The 17455-nt window shown below is 39.0% G+C and overlaps 1 protein-coding gene across 1 annotated transcript; it reads right to left on the bottom strand.

Annotated features, from left to right (window-relative positions):
- Window positions 1-6332: 6332 nt before the first annotated feature.
- On the bottom strand, window positions 6333-9862 carry LOC127511176 (early growth response protein 1-A). Its single transcript, XM_051891864.1, has 2 exons — window positions 9266-9862; window positions 6333-9088 (listed from the first exon to the last, which is right to left on the bottom strand). The coding sequence occupies exons 1-2, from the start codon at window positions 9420-9422 to the stop codon at window positions 7824-7826; spliced, it is 1422 nt and encodes a 473-aa protein (XP_051747824.1). The 5' UTR covers window positions 9423-9862; the 3' UTR covers window positions 6333-7823.
- Window positions 9863-17455: the final 7593 nt, after the last annotated feature.

The raw sequence follows: 17455 nt of genomic DNA on the forward strand, positions 1-17455 counted from the left end.
ACCTGACAGTGTGAGTTAAGCACAACCAACCCACTCATTTGCTAATGCCCTTTTGGAACAGGATTTCAACTATTACATTCTGATAGTGTGGGGGTGGTGGGGGTTGGGGGGTGGTATAAAAAAAATGGATAAACATGCAGGAATTTTTTGCCATATAGAAATCTAGTCTACAAACAATATTAAGCAAAAAAAAAAAAAAAATCTATTAACCCAAAACACAGAGGCCGAAATAATAGGTTATAAAATACCAAATATGTTGGAAATGATTATAGTGGCGCAACACTGGAGCCTGGTTCTGATAGTGGATTCAGATGTGGTAAACTTCATTTGAGGTAACTGTTGCCTCACTGTGGTACTCAATCGTCTGACATGGCATGTGAAACCATTGGCAGCGGGGTGACTGTGACTGACCATATTGTTTTCTCTCTCACACTTAACAATCTCAATAGCTCTCCATATCCCAATACATGTCATGCTGTTTCTTTCTTTTTATCTTAGCCAATTTCATCCTCTCTTTCTCTTTCTTTACCTCTTCCTCTCTTTCTGACACACGCTGACATGGGTGGCCTAAAGTGACATAGCCGTTGCTGGCCAAGCCTCATTACCGCGGCACAAATGTCAGCCACACCACAATCACTGTCCCGCTGAGGACAGAGTAACGGCCTCTACTCAAGGCTTTTTTTGACTTATAACTACAGAATATGTGCTATAAATGCATGAGTATTTTTGCATTTTAGCTTAAAGTGTTGAGTAACTTGGATGATTATCTTAGTATTGGGTTTTGATATATACAACTTGTATATTTACAACAAACTGGAGCAAATTGATGCAGCCTATTTGGATTTGGACTAGTTTGGATTTAGACTATTTGGAAGTTGATTGCAGAGGTTTCCCTCTCACACATTTATGTTTAATCTGAACTTTTATTTTAAATCAGATGTCTGTCATTAGGGGCTTTCACACCAGAAGAACGTTTTCATAGTTCCTATAACTATTGACGGAAGTACCCGCTTTTTGGCGTGTTCGAACATCAGGAACTAGAAATGATTTTAGTCATAGGAATGCCTTTTTTATTAGCTCCTACTTCAAAGTATAGGAACTACCAATAGGAACTACCAGTGATGCAAGTGTACGTTGATTGTCCGAACGCATGCGATATGAAACACCCAGACCCGCCATTTTTAAAAAAGCTGTTTAAAACACAGTTTACATATACTTACTCCAGGAACTAACTCCGCGAACATGGAAAACAGTGATAAATAAACCGACACCAGTCCAGGCACTTCTCAAACTTTACACTAGTTGTTGATGTTGTTAAATGTCTCATTTAAATAACGTCGCACGTCGCTTCAGAGTTCCTACTGCCGGTGCGAATGCAACAAGGAAAAATCTCCCTTAGGGGAACATTTAGTTTAGTTTAAGTGGCTAGATCCTATATAACTGAGTTCCTATAATTACCCATTGCAAAAGCCCCTAATGTAACAATGGAAGCCATTTGTCCTCCATTTGTCAGATTAAGGCTGAAAGTTTGTTTAGTTCACTATTAGAAAGCTACACATTCTAGATAAAGAAAGCAAAGAAGTCCTACCTCAAATTCAGTAGGTGGTTCAGTTTACATGCATTAATTTTCATCAATCCAAATTAATTTAATCGGATTGCAGATTTCAAATGTACTATGCCTTCCTTATATTTTCCATAAAGTTTGCATTTGCTGACTGCAATACTGGATTACATGTACATTACACATACATTTGCAGTGTCAGTAGCGAGCATGTAACCAAAAGCACTTAGCATTTTTACTTTGTTGACATATCTAAAATAAAGCTGGAAAAACTTGTTCTTATGCATTCCTTAGATTTTTTCAGTCTTCTGCACCAAATAGTTATTTCCACTTGGCCCTATGTAAAACACAAATTTTAATTGTTACACATTGCAGTAATATAAAAGATGGAGTCTTTATAATATTGTACATTTATATTGTGAAGAAAGAATCCTAGCAGTGGCCTTACAGAGCATCAAAAATCAACAAAGTTCCATTTGTTGGTGAACTACACAATATCAAAACTAACATTAAACTCACACAATATTTCCTTACTGGCACATAGTGTAACCGACAAAAAGACATGCTTTATTTGTTTGTAAGCACCATTCTCCTGCTTCAAATCTCACATTATTATACTGACAGCATTGCATTAACTCCTAACAGTTTTAAATGAACTGTTCTGGGGTCTAAAGGCTCTTTGCCTCCACCGCACCATCAAGGACAGCTCTGAACTGTTCTATCATGTGATTGAATTGCTTTCAGGCAATTCATCTCACTCAAAATGTTCACCTCTCCATTCCGTTTTGGCGCACTGTGACGCTTAACCCTTGTTGCCATAGTGATGTTTCACCGTGGATAACAGCGGTAGCCTGGACAAGACTCCTTGACCCCTTGGATTAACTTGCCATTTAGTGCGGAATAAAAACACCTCGGCAAGTTCTCGAATCCATCCACTAGTGTCTACCCTGACCAGTAATACTAATGAAGAAATTCGCTTTCGGAACAATGGTGAGAATCAAACACTTAAATGTTTGCATAACGAGCTCTTTTACCTCGCCACTTCTCCATCTTAATCATTTGCACTCTCCAAAACACCCACACCCTTCTTCAGGATCAGAGACAGGACCGTCGGGCCGGGAAGCCATCCGACGAATTAATCCGCTAAGGCTGATTGCCATCAGTAGCTTATGATTATGCACCCTGATTACGAAGCCCACCCGAGGACCATGCTACGCCGGCTACACATCGTCAAGGTGGATATAAAATCACGCAATGATTGCACTGGGACGGATCAATCTAGCGGCCGCATCGTCTTTCAGCTTAGTCTGAAGTGCAACTATGATTAATAAGGTGTACTTGAGACCTATATAGCTAGTAACACTTAACGAGACCTCCGGCTTTTGAAAGTCGGGCTTTTACGCGTCATAAAACAAACACTTAATTTGATGGACATGGAGAATTTCACTGGCAGTGCACTAGAGGAGTTAGACGGACTTGCGACAGACAATGAATATTATGTAGGCTAGAACTGCCTGTTAGTAAGTCACTCATGGACTAAATTTAACTACAACAGACCACTTAACTAACATTTTTATTTGTTTGTTTGTTTGTTTTACTGTAAATAGTTGACTATGTTGACTGATTTAAAGAAAAATGTAGCCTACATAGTGAAAAACAACAGGCAACTCTGCCCCTACAATTTAATTGCCCAAATTAGGCTACTTCTAATTTACAACTAGCTGGCAATGTAGGTATCTGTGCTATAGAGTGCTGCAGTGATTTGTATACCAAACCGGAAGTTAGGCTAGGAAGTTAGTCACCTTGGTTCCCTCGACAAAAGCCCAATAGGATTTTTCCATTGGCTTTCGGATTATTGCATAAAATAAGCTCTGTGTCCAACAAAAGTTTATGATTCTTACACATTTTGTTCATCATAATAATCTTCACAATGAACAACTTTTATGAATTTTGAAGCCTAAAAAAAAAAAAAAAAAAAAGTCCAAACTTAAGGTTTATGTATTTGAATTGCATATAAATTTTTCATCCATTTGGACTGCATAGTTTTAACATAAACAAATTAATAAACTGAATGTGATTCATATTTGTAAGTCATACATAAATGAAACAGGTAAGATTTATGTAATTATACACAGCAAAACACCCAATGTTAAATTAACACTGCCCAGTGTTCATGTGTGTGCACACTACAGAGTTAAAGTACCATTGAAGCAGTGTTGAAGTTAATGAGATAATTAAGTGATGATTGAGCATTAATGATGAACACCTGCTGTTAACAAGCAGAATCACCAAAGGAAAGAGAAACACAAGAACTACAACTTACTTCAGCCACAGCCTTCGATGAAATCAACTGAAGATAAAAGAAGACATTAAATCTCTAAAGATCTGATTAAACAACTCCACAAACAGCATTACCAGCTTCACAAATGGATGGAAAATTTATATGCAATTCAAATACATAAACCTTAAGTTTGGACATAATTTACAAATACAAACGGCAGAAGTAAAAAGCTAAACATAGGCCATAAACGGTCACCACAGTCGCATAATTTTAATGTCACCATAAGCTTCCAATAACTTTTTGAGTCTTTATTTAAAAAACATTTTCCCTGAAAGTTTGAGTTAGGAATTGAAAATTTTGCAAGAGCGTGATTATATAAACATAATGAGGCTGTGAAAGCGGGCTCGTGAGTAGATGAGTTTTCCTGCTCAGCGTGATGACATTTATTTTCCCCAACAACCTCTCTAGACACTTCTTAACAACAGTCTTTTTCAAGGCAAGTAAATGCTTTAAAAAAGGGGGTATTACTTATATATTTTATGTCGTAGAATAAAACGTGAAAATATCTTGAGCTTGTGTTAATCACAGACATTATTTCAAGCATTTAACCAAAAACCTATTGACTTCAGGACGTTGGAACCGGAAGTGCTGAAATGCTTACACATTTCCAAGTTTTGGCCTACAAAAATACGTCATCCCTGCAGCACTCTATTACAATGAAGACTCTGAATTATTCTGGGACACCAATTATGTGGCTGTTGATATCTGTATAAGACATATGGCTGCCTAACGTAGGCTGTTGCTTTTTTAGTAACATGGAGCCACATCAACCCAAAGAAAAACTTTCAGCAAAGTTTGAGTTTTAATAGTTTTTTTTTTTTTTTTTTCTACTTAGTGAGGGGAGTAGAATGAGTTGAGCTAATGGAACTAGGATTTCATTTTGATTTTAGCTTAACTCCTATTCTCAGATGTGGAAAACTGACACTAGTGAGACTTGGTTCTATTCATAAAATATGATACACTCTTAAAAATAAGGTTCTTTATTGGTATGTAAAACCGAACAGTGAAATTAATTAAAAGAAATTAGTCTGTTTCACTCAAATAATAATGAAAGTTCATTGTGCTTAATAGAAAAAGGTTGCGTGAACTCAAAATTTCATTGTAGTAAGCTGAATTAATATGATTGAGTTGAGTTGCAGCAGATTTCTAATTCTCAGCATGCTTTGCGTCAGACTCTATAAATAAATGTTGAAATTAAGTGTCATTTTGTGTGTTTTTGCACAAGATTAACATAGGGAGACATAAGTTAGTGTTCAATGTTGAGTTGTGTTGGGATTTACAGGGGGTTCTGTCATGTTAGTTTTGTAGGGTTACCATTGTGGTGAAGAGAGCGAGGATGGGCTGCAAAACTTTTAAGACCATATATACTGTATGTTGTTTGATTATATACATGCAAATATATAATGATAATCTCTTTGATAGTTATAATAGCATGTGTTATTTGCTATCTAACATTTAACCAAGATCCGAATGTGATGTTTATGTAAATGAACTGTATGTAATTAACCTTATGATGAGTTGGGCGAGGCTGAGAACTGTGGGAGTGAAGGGATGCCGGTGACGTGATTGTTAATGAGAGACACCTGTGTATCACACTGGCCTTGCTCCGCTTGCCCGCCCCACTTGTCACAAAAATGTTAAGTTCTACTAACTAAAAAAAAAAATGAGTTAGTGTACTTAAATGTTTTGAGTATTCTGAACTTATTGAGTTTTACAGTGTATGAACCTTTAACATCCATGGAATCTTTCTCTTCCACAAAAGGTTCTTTATAAAAGAAAAGGGTTCTTTATATTTTCATATTCTTTTAAGAACTGTTCACTGAAAGGTTTTTTGGGAACCAAAAATGGTTCTTCTATGGCATTGCTATGACTTTATTATAAGAGTGTATGTGTGGTTTCTGGTTTGAATATAGGCTTCCATCTGTTGTCCTCCCTGTTGAAAATGTCATTCATAGATAAAGTGCTACACTATAACTACAAAAGCAGCACTTAAACACTTATCATTCATGACACACCCTGTTCCAAAGAGGACAGTGATGGCATCAAAAGCTAGTTTCATTGAGATCTATGCCACAGTTTGATCAAATACATTATGGCGTAATGTAACGCTGTGCGGTCCATCACACGCTGATCACTGACAGTAGATGAGTGTCAGGGAACCAGCACAGGCTCTTACGCATTGGAGTGGGAGCCAGTGATGTACTGCCAGCGGGACGCGTCATGTGTACAGGGCAGCCTACATGCTGAGGAGTCCCTGTTGCTGCTGCTTAGCACTTTGGCGACAGATTGCAAGATATTAGAGCCAGTGTAGATGTCGGCATGAGATGGACAGGACAGATGGGAGGAGTGTATACAAATAACATTTATAGCAAATGTTGCTTACCCATATCATTTGAATGTCCATTTTCAGTAAAAAGCTTTCTCCTTAAACACCTCAAGAAATTGTTTTATTCATAAATATTTGTCATAAAAATAACAAACATCAATGTTCATCCAAAGTATTGCGTATAAACGGTCTTGATATGTACAAAATCATTTCTCCAGTATAATTATTATAACTTAAGGCAAGTTCACATTTTCTACATTTCCCCCATTACCTCTATTGATTAATTCAGCTAGTACAATACAAAAGCTTTCAGACTGAAAGGCATGTTGAAACTGTTCTAGTATCATGTGAAAGAACTACTGAAAACTGCAGCAATGTTTGCTTTTCTAATCACTCAACGGCAGTGTTGAACCCTGTGCTAGTCTATTTTTTTTTTCTCATCACATCACAAATTATAGGAGTGGATAATTCATAATTCATGAATTAGGGTCACAAGGTCACACAATAACACACAAGTATGATCTGGTAAAAAAAAGAAAAAGAAAAAAAAGAATTGAGTACTGTTATTGAATAGCAGATACCTAGGGTAGACAATGGTATTAAAACCGGCTCAATACATTCAAATATTCTATTATAATTATGGACTGAAGAAATTCAAAACATTTTTTGTGTAGCTTGTGCTTTCCATAACACAAGGGGCACATCAAAAATAAGGATATAAATAGTCTTTCAGTTCAAAATAAAATGTAAAAAGTAGCACTTGTTAGAAAAATACAAATGATCATTGGCATATAAATGTATTTATTTCTTCCCATTCGCTGTGTAAATTTGACAACATTAGAACTGGATTCTTTAATTGTACAACACAATTACTATTCGCTAGAGCATAGCAACAAAATGAAACATATATAAAGGGGAAAATACGCTGTAAAAACCTTGGCACAAATGAATCAATAATGCCACCATGTTGTAAAACGAGGTAAATCTGACTTGTGCTGTGAAGCATCTATCGGTGATTATTAATATCACGTAAACATATACATGCATTTTTAAAGAATTCTTAAACAGGTGACAGCGTTAAAATAGAAAAGACCAAAAAGCACGAATTAAAACCATTTTAAGTTCGAAAGTGGAGATAAGTGCAATACATTCCAGCTGTGCGTTTTACTGCCGCATTACAATGCAAGGTCGAGGTTGGAGCTGTTCCATAGTGAAAGTGCTGAACTGCAGTTCATGTGTTCTGCAAAACACGCTCCTCGATTAAGAAATAAAACGGTCGAGGAAAAATATAAATAAAAAAAACACGTGATTTAAGTTTATGTACTTGCTGCACGCACCTCAAGCTGCGCTCAAGGTTCATTGTGGGAGGTCTAGTTTTCAAATTCTATCCCCTATTACACGAAAAGGGGATCCGTCACCTCAGTAGACCTTTACACTCATGCGGGTCGCTTGATTCAGTTGCCACGACGTTCACTTGAGCTTTGGAGTTGTATTCTGTAGCCTAAGCAACTGTTTTAATAAGCTTGAATCTTCCAAGACGGTAAGATTTGACATCACGCACAACGAGCGCTCATTACGCCTTTTACAATTGTCGCTTAAATGGCCTCGGGCAAAGTAAACGGCCAAGCGTTGACTACTTGTGGCTTCAGCTCCATCTTTTCTTTCTGTTTAAGATGCACCCGGCCGTGCCGTTTCCTTTCGTCGCTCCTGGCAAAGCGTTTGCCGCACACATCACAGGAAAAGGGTTTCTCACCGGTGTGAGTGCGGGTGTGTGTGGTGAGATGGTCGCTTCTGCTGAAGCTCCGCAAACATATGCGGCACTGGAAAGGTTTGTGTCCCGTGTGGATGCGGATGTGCCTGTTGAGCTCATCCGACCGAGAGAAGCGCCGGTCGCAGGTCTCCATCGGACACGTGAAGGGTTTCTCCTTGGCCGGCCCGGTTGAGGAGGCAGGGCTCTTTCTTACGCGGTTAGGTTTCTGAGCCCGTGTGTAAGTTTGACTGAAAGACTCGGGCAGTAAAGATGAATACAGAACAGAGTCTATTGTGGAAGTCGAGTAGGTTGTGTCGCAACTGGACTGGAGTTCAATATTTGGATAAATGCTCGGTTTTAAAAGACTTGTGGGTGGGATATCCATAACTGGGGTGGAGTAGTTAAACATAGGAGCGCTGAAGCCCTGTGTGCAAGTATCTCCAAAACACTGCTCCTGTTTTAAAGTGCTCTCCACTTTGAATTCAGTCTCTGGGTTTGAGCAAATGGGAGAATAAGAGTCTAAAAGTTCTTTCACGTCCACCTGTTGTTGATCAGCTTGAAAGCTATTCGACATGGAGAATGACTCTGACTGGAAGCCAGCATCCAAGTAAGACTTATTGAAGGTCCCCCACTCGTAACAGCTGCTCTCGAATTCATTTTTGATGACCACAGGGAACGTCGCGCTCTCAGACAGCGGCTCCGCGTCTTGCGCGGAGGAGCCAAAGTTTAAATGCGATGCAGCGGAGTCTTGGGCCTGCGTGGCGCTCTGGGAGTCCGGGTAACTGTGGCCTGTCTGTCCCGGGGAATACAGCGGCGGGGTGTTGCACGTGGAGGCCTGCGTCTGGACCCCCTCGTCGCCAAAACTGCTACGGCTTGCGTTCATCGTACCGTCTGCACACTGATGCGCATCCGACACAGGGGTTGTTGAGATGCCAACGATTTCGGTGATCATGTTGAGCAGTGTTTCCGTGCTGCAAGGTGTTCCTTGAGATGTTTCCACATAGAAGCTGCCTGAGTAAGCTAAGGAGGTTGCGTAGCTTTCTTTCGGACCCTGACAAGAGTTATACTGATCTGCACTCGTGGGCTCCGTTTTGGGGGTAATAGGAGTACCTGATATGGAGAGAAAAAAGCAGGCATGCGTCAGTGCCTTCAGTGAAATGTGCAATCAGTTATATAACTATATAGCTTCGTGAGCGGCTTGAATTAACTTGCACTATATTATATTCCATGCAGCAGTACTAAAATCTGGTCTATAATGAATAGAGCTAGGATTTGTCAGAAACTTACCGTGTGCAAACTGGGCAGGTGCTGTCCTTCCAGAATCCATGAAAACATCCTGGCTGTCTTTGGAGCCGTGAGTTTCCATCCCTATCGCAGAACTGTTACAGTTTTCAAACTGCGAGTAGAAAGAATCTTGAGAGTTTAAATCCATGTTGTTAAGCATCTTTCCGTAAACGGCTTTCCAATGGCTGTCAGTCCGAGCAGGTTATTGATAAGGGAGTATTGCAAACACAAGAAAGAGCAAAAAACGGATCCGATAGTTAAGTCCGTGAAGGCGTTCGTCCAAAAAAGAAATGTAAATACTTTGGAATTCCCCTTTTTGAGATCTGCGTCAAGGTAATATAGCTCTCCAGCTATCTGTAGATGTGTAGATCTGTTGATTCTCACACCAACGGCTTCCCTTCGCTCGGCTTTTATACACTCCGTCTCACCGATCAGCCCTCCTCCCCATTCATTGTCTCCAGTGAGAGGATTCCCCGCTGCGTGTCATCTTCGTGACCATATATGGACAGAGGATATGACGGGCTTCCCCAAAAAAGGAGAGTTACGGTTCTGACGCTTCAACAAGTCTGTCGTTAAGTGTAAGGGAACGAGGGAGAGCCATGGCTTCAGCTATGTATGTTTCTTTGCTAATTCAAAATTAAGCACTTTATGCATTAGATTGCGTTTTTGTATACATCTGCACGCGTTCCTTACGAAAATAAACGCAGTGTTTAATGAAGTCACAGAATGCTTATACAAATGTCATGTTTATTTTCAGTCTATGTCGAGCAAGGCTCAAAAAACTGACATCGAATTTCAGTCCATTTTCTTTGATTTCGTTTCATAACGTCTTGTAAAATTTGACTAATTTACTACTAGACATTTGACAAACTTTCAACATAACACTAATAGCATAACGAACCATTAACTTTAGCAATTAACTGACTGTGAACGTAGACATATAATTCGGTTTGTCATGCAAATGAATTATGAGTTAAAAAGGTATTGCGGTTCTACAATATAGCATAAAGCGTGGAAAGCAACTCTCCTTCATATCTCCCTGCTTTTATAAGCAAAATAGTATCTCCTTATTAACTTGTTAATGATTTGTCACTCCCTTGACCAGGCTGTCAAGACACTGCAGCCCTAAAATTCCTGTTTTCCAGTACTCGAGCTCTACTGCTTCTAGATATGATTTGATACAGAAAAGCCCACACTTGTTTGGATCATAATAAAATGAATGGAAAATAAAACTAATTATAGTGTACAACATTAAGTAAAACGACCCTGAGACGAAGGTGAATATTTACCCCAAACAAGTAGGTTGTGGAGACGCTCAGCCATCCGTCGCGCAGAGCTGGCGGTAAAAGTGCACTGTTGTCCAGCACCATGGAGAGCGCCACTTGAAATAGCAGGCTACTTCATTCTACAATTATAGTTCACGGCCTGCAGTCTGTGTATGAAGCCATATCGGTGACATTCTTGCTATGGGTTTAATATAAAAGCAGAACGGAAAACGGTTTCTTTTTCCCCTTGCCTATTTTTTTTCTCTAGAGGTAATCAAACTTCAAATTCAATTCAATTGTAGAAAATTGTAAATAAAGTCTTATCAAGAAATGAGTGCGTAAGTTTGCCTAATAATTGATTATTTCTTTAAAAAAATATATGCAGTCACATTAATAGATAGATAGATAGATAGATAGATAGATAGATAGAAGTTTAGGGTCCAATTCTCACTATTAACTAATTGCTTATTAGCATGAATATTGCTAGGATATTCCCTGCTATTAGTACATGTTAAGCACATATTAATGACTTATTCTGCATGACCATATTCTACATCCCTTAATCCTACCCAACAACTATCTTACTAACTAATAATAAGCAGTAATATATATATATATATATATATATATATATATATATATATATAGTAAACCAAAATTTATTCAGACACCTTCACTATAACATAATGGTAATAACATATGACAAGATCTCAGAGTTAAACTGTGTCAGAAAAAAATAATCTTAATTATGTGAGATAACACTTAAGCAAAACATGGTCAGGTCAAAGGGTCTGAATAATTTTTGGTTCCAACTTTTTATCAATTTTACTGGTAGTCCACTGTATGAAGAATTTTTGGTTATAATATGTCACAGTTTACTTTATTTTGCTATCCTCACTTACATAAATGAACTATAGTGTCCTGCACCCACTAGAAAAAAAAAAAAATCAAAAATATATAAAAACTCAGCTACATTGAGCTCGACATAGAGAAAAAATTTTTTTACCTTTTTTTTTTTTACCCTCCCAACCCCCCGCTCCCACTTTGGACATCCCAATTTATCATCAACCCATGTACTGCTGTCAGATCCAAAGATGTTGAATCCAGGCTAATTTCTAGAATTTTGCCTCTTCAACAAGAAATTACAGCAATATTATTGAACAAGATATTGAACAATATGGTTTTTGAGGAACCAAGGCATTTGAGCAAAATTGTAGCCTATAGATTTAGATTAAAACAATAAGAAAATCCAAGTTGTTTTGAAGCTTCTTAGCCAAATGTTCTAAAAATTACAACAGTTGCACATGGGAACTCCTACACTGGTGGCTTTACTCTCTACAACTACAATTCTCTGTTGCAAAATCCAGTTTAATCTAGAAGCTGTGTTATGGAATGTGTCAGCTGGTTGACCAGCCACCACAATCCAAAAACCAGCCTGAACTGCTGGTTCAAGATGGTCTACCAGCTTGGAGCAGCTAATGAGTAACTATCATGTTCCAAAACAAAGCTACCAGCTTAAGCAGTATTTTATGACATGGTTTGCAAAACCCCTGTGAAAGAACCACAGAAGAGGTACATTAACTTGCAGGTGGAAACTTTATAAGAAGATCAGGTGCCTTCGAAATCATCTGAGAACTGTGGTTTGCCCCATCCAACTGTGCAGTAATAGCTGTTTGTGCACCACTACTTTGCACAGGCCATTGGAGCACCAATGAAAGAAAAAAGAGATAAGAAAGAATATGTTGAGCAGTGGGCTGAAAAAAGCGAGGCACTCATTTAGCACATGCCTACTCAAGTATCCATAGCTCACCAAATCTATTTATGTATTTTTTGTATTTTTTATTATTATTTTATGGCTTAGTTTTTGTATTGAACAGCTTGTGCATAAAATATTGGCAGTTGCCGTATTTTTCATTTATTTTGGAACAGCCCTGAGTAAATAGATTGGCCATGCAACCCATTTAGGTGTACAATAGGTTTCCATAAATACATATGCACGACGACAAAGAAGCGGCCGTATGCATGATGGAACTGGGTTTGGCAGTGCACGAAATATCCCTCTTATTATGATGATACAAAATCGCACTTAACAACGAGTTTGACATTTTCTGGAGGTAACTGTTCGCATCACGCTACTTTCCCCTATTCGAAGCCCTAATATCCCCCTCTCCAGTGGTCTCTCCCAGTTGACCTAAACCTATTAAAAAGCTCTCCTCTTAAAGAGTTCATAACACTGAGACGCTGTTGTGATAACTGCCGAGTAGCGCTCACCTCTCGCCTCTGCAAAATGCCACGGAGCTCAGTAATGGATTTATGTAATTCCTGCACTTACCAAGATTATTATACCAAAGAAATGCAATGAAGGTAAAAGTGTAATGAGACCATCGATGTGTCTGTATTTTCTTGAAAGTTTGTTTGAAAGGAAACGTCAGATGATCTGAGCTGGCACTGCAATATCTGCAGATACCTACAGAGTCCATTGCATTGAGAGCTTTAAACAGTTGAATCGCAAAATATATGATGCCTATAGATAATATTGGTTTGTCAAAATAAGCTCCTGACATTGCAAAGCAAGTGAAAATGAAATGAATACTGCATCTCTACTATGTCTTCACTCATTTTCTTTTATGCTAGTGTGATCCATCTGTTCATAACAGCATTTTTGTAGAACGCTCAACAACACCATTAACAAATGGCATAATTGTATCCACACATAATTTGATGAATTCCCAAGGCTATGATTGAGTTGAGGGAAGAAGCAGCACTGCAAAAACAAAGTTAGAAAAATATTGCATCTATAAAAAGGAAGATTCCTCTAAAATATTATGATAAGATAACTGATTTACCATTGCAAAAAGATCTAGCTTATGGGCTTGCTGTGCACGAAGACGTATTGAAAAGAGAAGCTTTGGACTACTTTCAAGAACGTCTGGTAGGTTGTCAAGAGGCAGAGGAATCATACGCCCTCCACATCACATTTCTGCAGTATATGTCCCATATTACAAACCCCCAACGGCACCGGATGAAGGCTCATCTTCCTCAAACCATAGCAACAATGAGAAAACCGAAAAAAGGGATTGGGAGCGCTAACATCAGAGATTCCACGACCGGAAACACGACTCAATGCAAGCTTGCATCACACTGCCAAATCATTGTGCTTTCTTTTTCCCTTTCACTCACAATCCCATGCATAACTACGCTCCAGCGCTTGAACCCCTTTCTGAAAGCATGTTTTTTTTGAACCAGCAACTTATCGCTCTCCTCCGTCTACGGAGTGTGGGAGTGGGGTTAGGGAAGCCCGATTGCACAACCAAAACCCCACTCAGCGAGCTGCAGGTTTCCCTTGCAGTTCCAGAAATACACCCTTGTGCTCGCCCACCCTTGTCCCCGGACATCCATCCTCGCCTTTCAGGCTGGGAGGGGCCGGAGCTTCGGCTTTCTTCCTGATCGTGACTGCGGAGGGTTCCAGCAGTTCCCCGCCCGCTCTGACTGACTCCCCCACATTCCCAGCAACCTCTTCTCTACTCTGAGCCACAGCTACAGAGCACACCAGCAGGCCAATCTGGCTCTCCTCCAGCTACCTGGAGTTATCTAATCACAATAAATGAGGATAAATTAGCTTAGCACCACAGCGACAGGGCTCACTTCATGTTACGCAGCAGGGTGCTCAATTTTTTAGCGCTCTTGCTTGTTATGGGGATGAGGCCCATTACTTTTGCCTCAACTCCCAAGCTGCCACCTGAGCCATTTGGAGAAATCAACAAACTCATCATGCACTCGCATGGCAGTTCTCTCCCTACTGTGTAATTCGAGCAGTTAGCACTGCGTATTTCTTCACCAGGCAGACTTCATAACGACTGACCCCATCAAGGTGATTCAATAAAAGCCTATAAAAGAATTCATCACCTTTTCTGAGGGACAACTACAGACTGAAAAGGGATGAGTCTATTCAAACAGATTGCAATGCTGCTATGAGGAAACAAAATAAGAATGTGGAGTCTCTCTCTCCCTTTCCTCGCTAACATAAGTAACTATGGTAACAGGCGCACTGCATGGCACTGCTTCCACAAGCTCTCCAGAAATAAAACTGTTGGGCTAAGAGCGAGCAGGTAAAGACAAAAGATCCCGGGCACCACTATTTATAGAGGCAGGCTTACATAATCTCCACACAGACCAGCGCTGGCTGAGGGAGGTTGGGTTTCGGGGTGAGTGGCACTGGGGTCCCGGCCCTAGAATTGAGTGCGCGAGAGTGGTGTCTGGAGGTTACACTGTAGATTATGAGCAAGCTTGAAAGGCTACAGGAGGGGGAGGAAGTGGGAAAGAAAGAATTTGAACAGAGAGGGGAAAAGACGATGGCGGATTGGATTTGATGGCTGCACTGCTAAAGGGTGAACGCTTTACATGCGCTTGTTGATCAGCAACTCAAGCTCCCACGGGACGCATATCAGCCTTTGGCGGTGGGAGATGTTCGCCATTGAACGTCACTGTATCAGTAATTACATCACCATCCGACTCACTGAGGTAACAAGTGCTTATGACAGATGGAAAGAACGCTGTTAGGGATAACAAACACAAGATTTACCCACTGGCACTGTGAGCCACACTCACTACATTCTGCACAAAATCAAGAGAACACAGCTGAGGGCCTGAGATGACAATGTCAGAATCTGTTTGGCTAATGATAGTGGAAGGATTGAAAGAATGTAAAGTGCTTTAATTTACAAGTTTTCTATAGTTGACAGCTTGTTTGAAGGCAGCACTGTCAGACCTGGCGTCACAAAATAATTTCTTTCGACGCACAGAGCGCGACTAAATGGCTCCCCCTAGCAGTCGTATGCCATTAATACACTCTCCACATTATAATATTGATTCTTTTGAGCTTGACTGAACGAGGTGTGAATGAACAGCTCCATTCTTATCCGTCAGTTTATATAATCAGAAAATGAAACCATCACACTTCATAAAACAGGAAGCTTTGAGAATTTAATGCAATAATTGTCCCATTACGGGGCAAAAGAAAGTGTGACTCACGTAAATATGCCCCAACTACTCTTACCAATGGATGCAAACAGAGGCTCGGGATCTCATCAATGCGCAAATGGAGGAACTCTGACTCATCTATTTATGCCTGTGCGTTAGATCTCGCTAATGCTGTTTTGGCTATTATCCCATTGTACCGTGGGTCTGAGGGGAGGGAGGGGGATTGCGCATTGAGTGTTTTAGTCACACTGAACAACCAAAAACTACAAAGGCTGGGAGATGCATTTCAAATGGCAATAGCTATGAGGGCACACATGCTATGATGCCCAAGGGGAATACGAATATAGAGGAAGATGTGTGTTTATCTGTTCTCTGATCAATCGTCAGATTGCTGACGTTGCCACATGGTTCTGAAAAGATGGTAAAGTAAAAAATAATAAAAACACCAAATACAGCATGACTCATCAACAGGCTTAAGTCTCCAAAACACTGTTGACGCAACCAAGAGTGTGTAAACAGAGGGATGTCAACACTTTTGAACTTTCCCTCCGATCATCATCAACAATATACTTAAACAATCACGATTAATCTACAAGCTTGCCTACCTTTCCTCTTTGAGGCCTCCAAACAGTGTTGCTTCATTGTAAACCTACATAATGAATGACAAGAGGTGTATAATACACCTGAAGTAAGCAACAGCAATTAAATACACTAATAGAATTTGTATAAATTATGTTGATACCTACAGACAGTGTTGGGGGTAACTCATTACAAGTAACTTGAGTTACATAATCAGATTACTTTTTCAAGTAACTAGTAATGCATTACTTTTTTCAAATTACAAAATATCTAAGTTACTTTTTCATATTTACTGACTGACAGCTCTCCTGTCCCCATGTTGAGAGAAATAAAGTGCAGAGATGTTTTGTGCGCTGTGTGAACAGAGTTCTAGACTAAATGTGATGTAAAAATGCATTTACTCATCTCACTTGCACGAAAACATTCAGTATTCCTCAAAACTGAATAAAAACAGTGAAATGTAATTTCTAATTTAATGCAAACCAGTAATAATTAACTATATTAAATTCCACAAAGATACTTTACATACAAAAACATTAAACAATGTCTTTGCTGCTGACCTTCAATGATCTAATTCAACCATACTAATAAGCAAAAATTTCTTTAAATTAGTTTTAGAAATAAGTGTTGAAATTCCTTCTCCTGTATACTATTCTTCTTTGATCCAGAATGGCAGCACAGCTGAAAGATTTATTTGAACTGCGCCCTCTCCTGTACAGGCATAAATATGCATTTCCTTCAGCCTGAGGCTTATTCATTTCACCTTTGGTGTGAAAGGGCCTTAACATTTGCCAAAAATAGAACTTTTGTTGTTATTAAAAAACAAACAAGCCCAGCCTGGGTGAGAAAAAGTAATGTAATTACTTTAAAAATAAAGTTACGCAATTAGTTACTTTTTTAGGGAGTAACGCAATACTGTAATGCATTACTTTTAAAAGTAACTTTCTCCAACACTGCCTACAGATGCTGCAGCTCAGTTGATTGAAAGCAGGAAGCCTGTTTTGGTTCAAATACTACCAGGAATTCATTACTGTTTTAAGTCATGCTACATAATATGTTACAGTTTTGTGTTTTTAAACTTCCTGTGAACGAAAAAAAAAACAGTGGTCAGCAAAACATTGTTTTTTTTTTCATTCGGGCCAGTAGTTCAGATTTTTAATTGCCTATTTGTTGTCTTTTTTTAAGCAATACATTTTTTATATTTGCTAGCAATAGCTAAATTATTTTTAAATTAATATTTTTATTTTATTTACAACATTAAATTTATTTTATTTTTTTATTTATTCAGTTATTGCTCCTGGAAAGCTGTAAATGTTTCTGTAAAACAACTGAATGTGATGCTCAAAGTTTGTAGTTTTAAGCACATTCT

Source organism: Ctenopharyngodon idella, chromosome 1 (genome assembly GCF_019924925.1).
Source record: "Ctenopharyngodon idella isolate HZGC_01 chromosome 1, HZGC01, whole genome shotgun sequence".
NCBI classification, from domain to species: domain Eukaryota; kingdom Metazoa; phylum Chordata; class Actinopteri; order Cypriniformes; family Xenocyprididae; genus Ctenopharyngodon; species Ctenopharyngodon idella.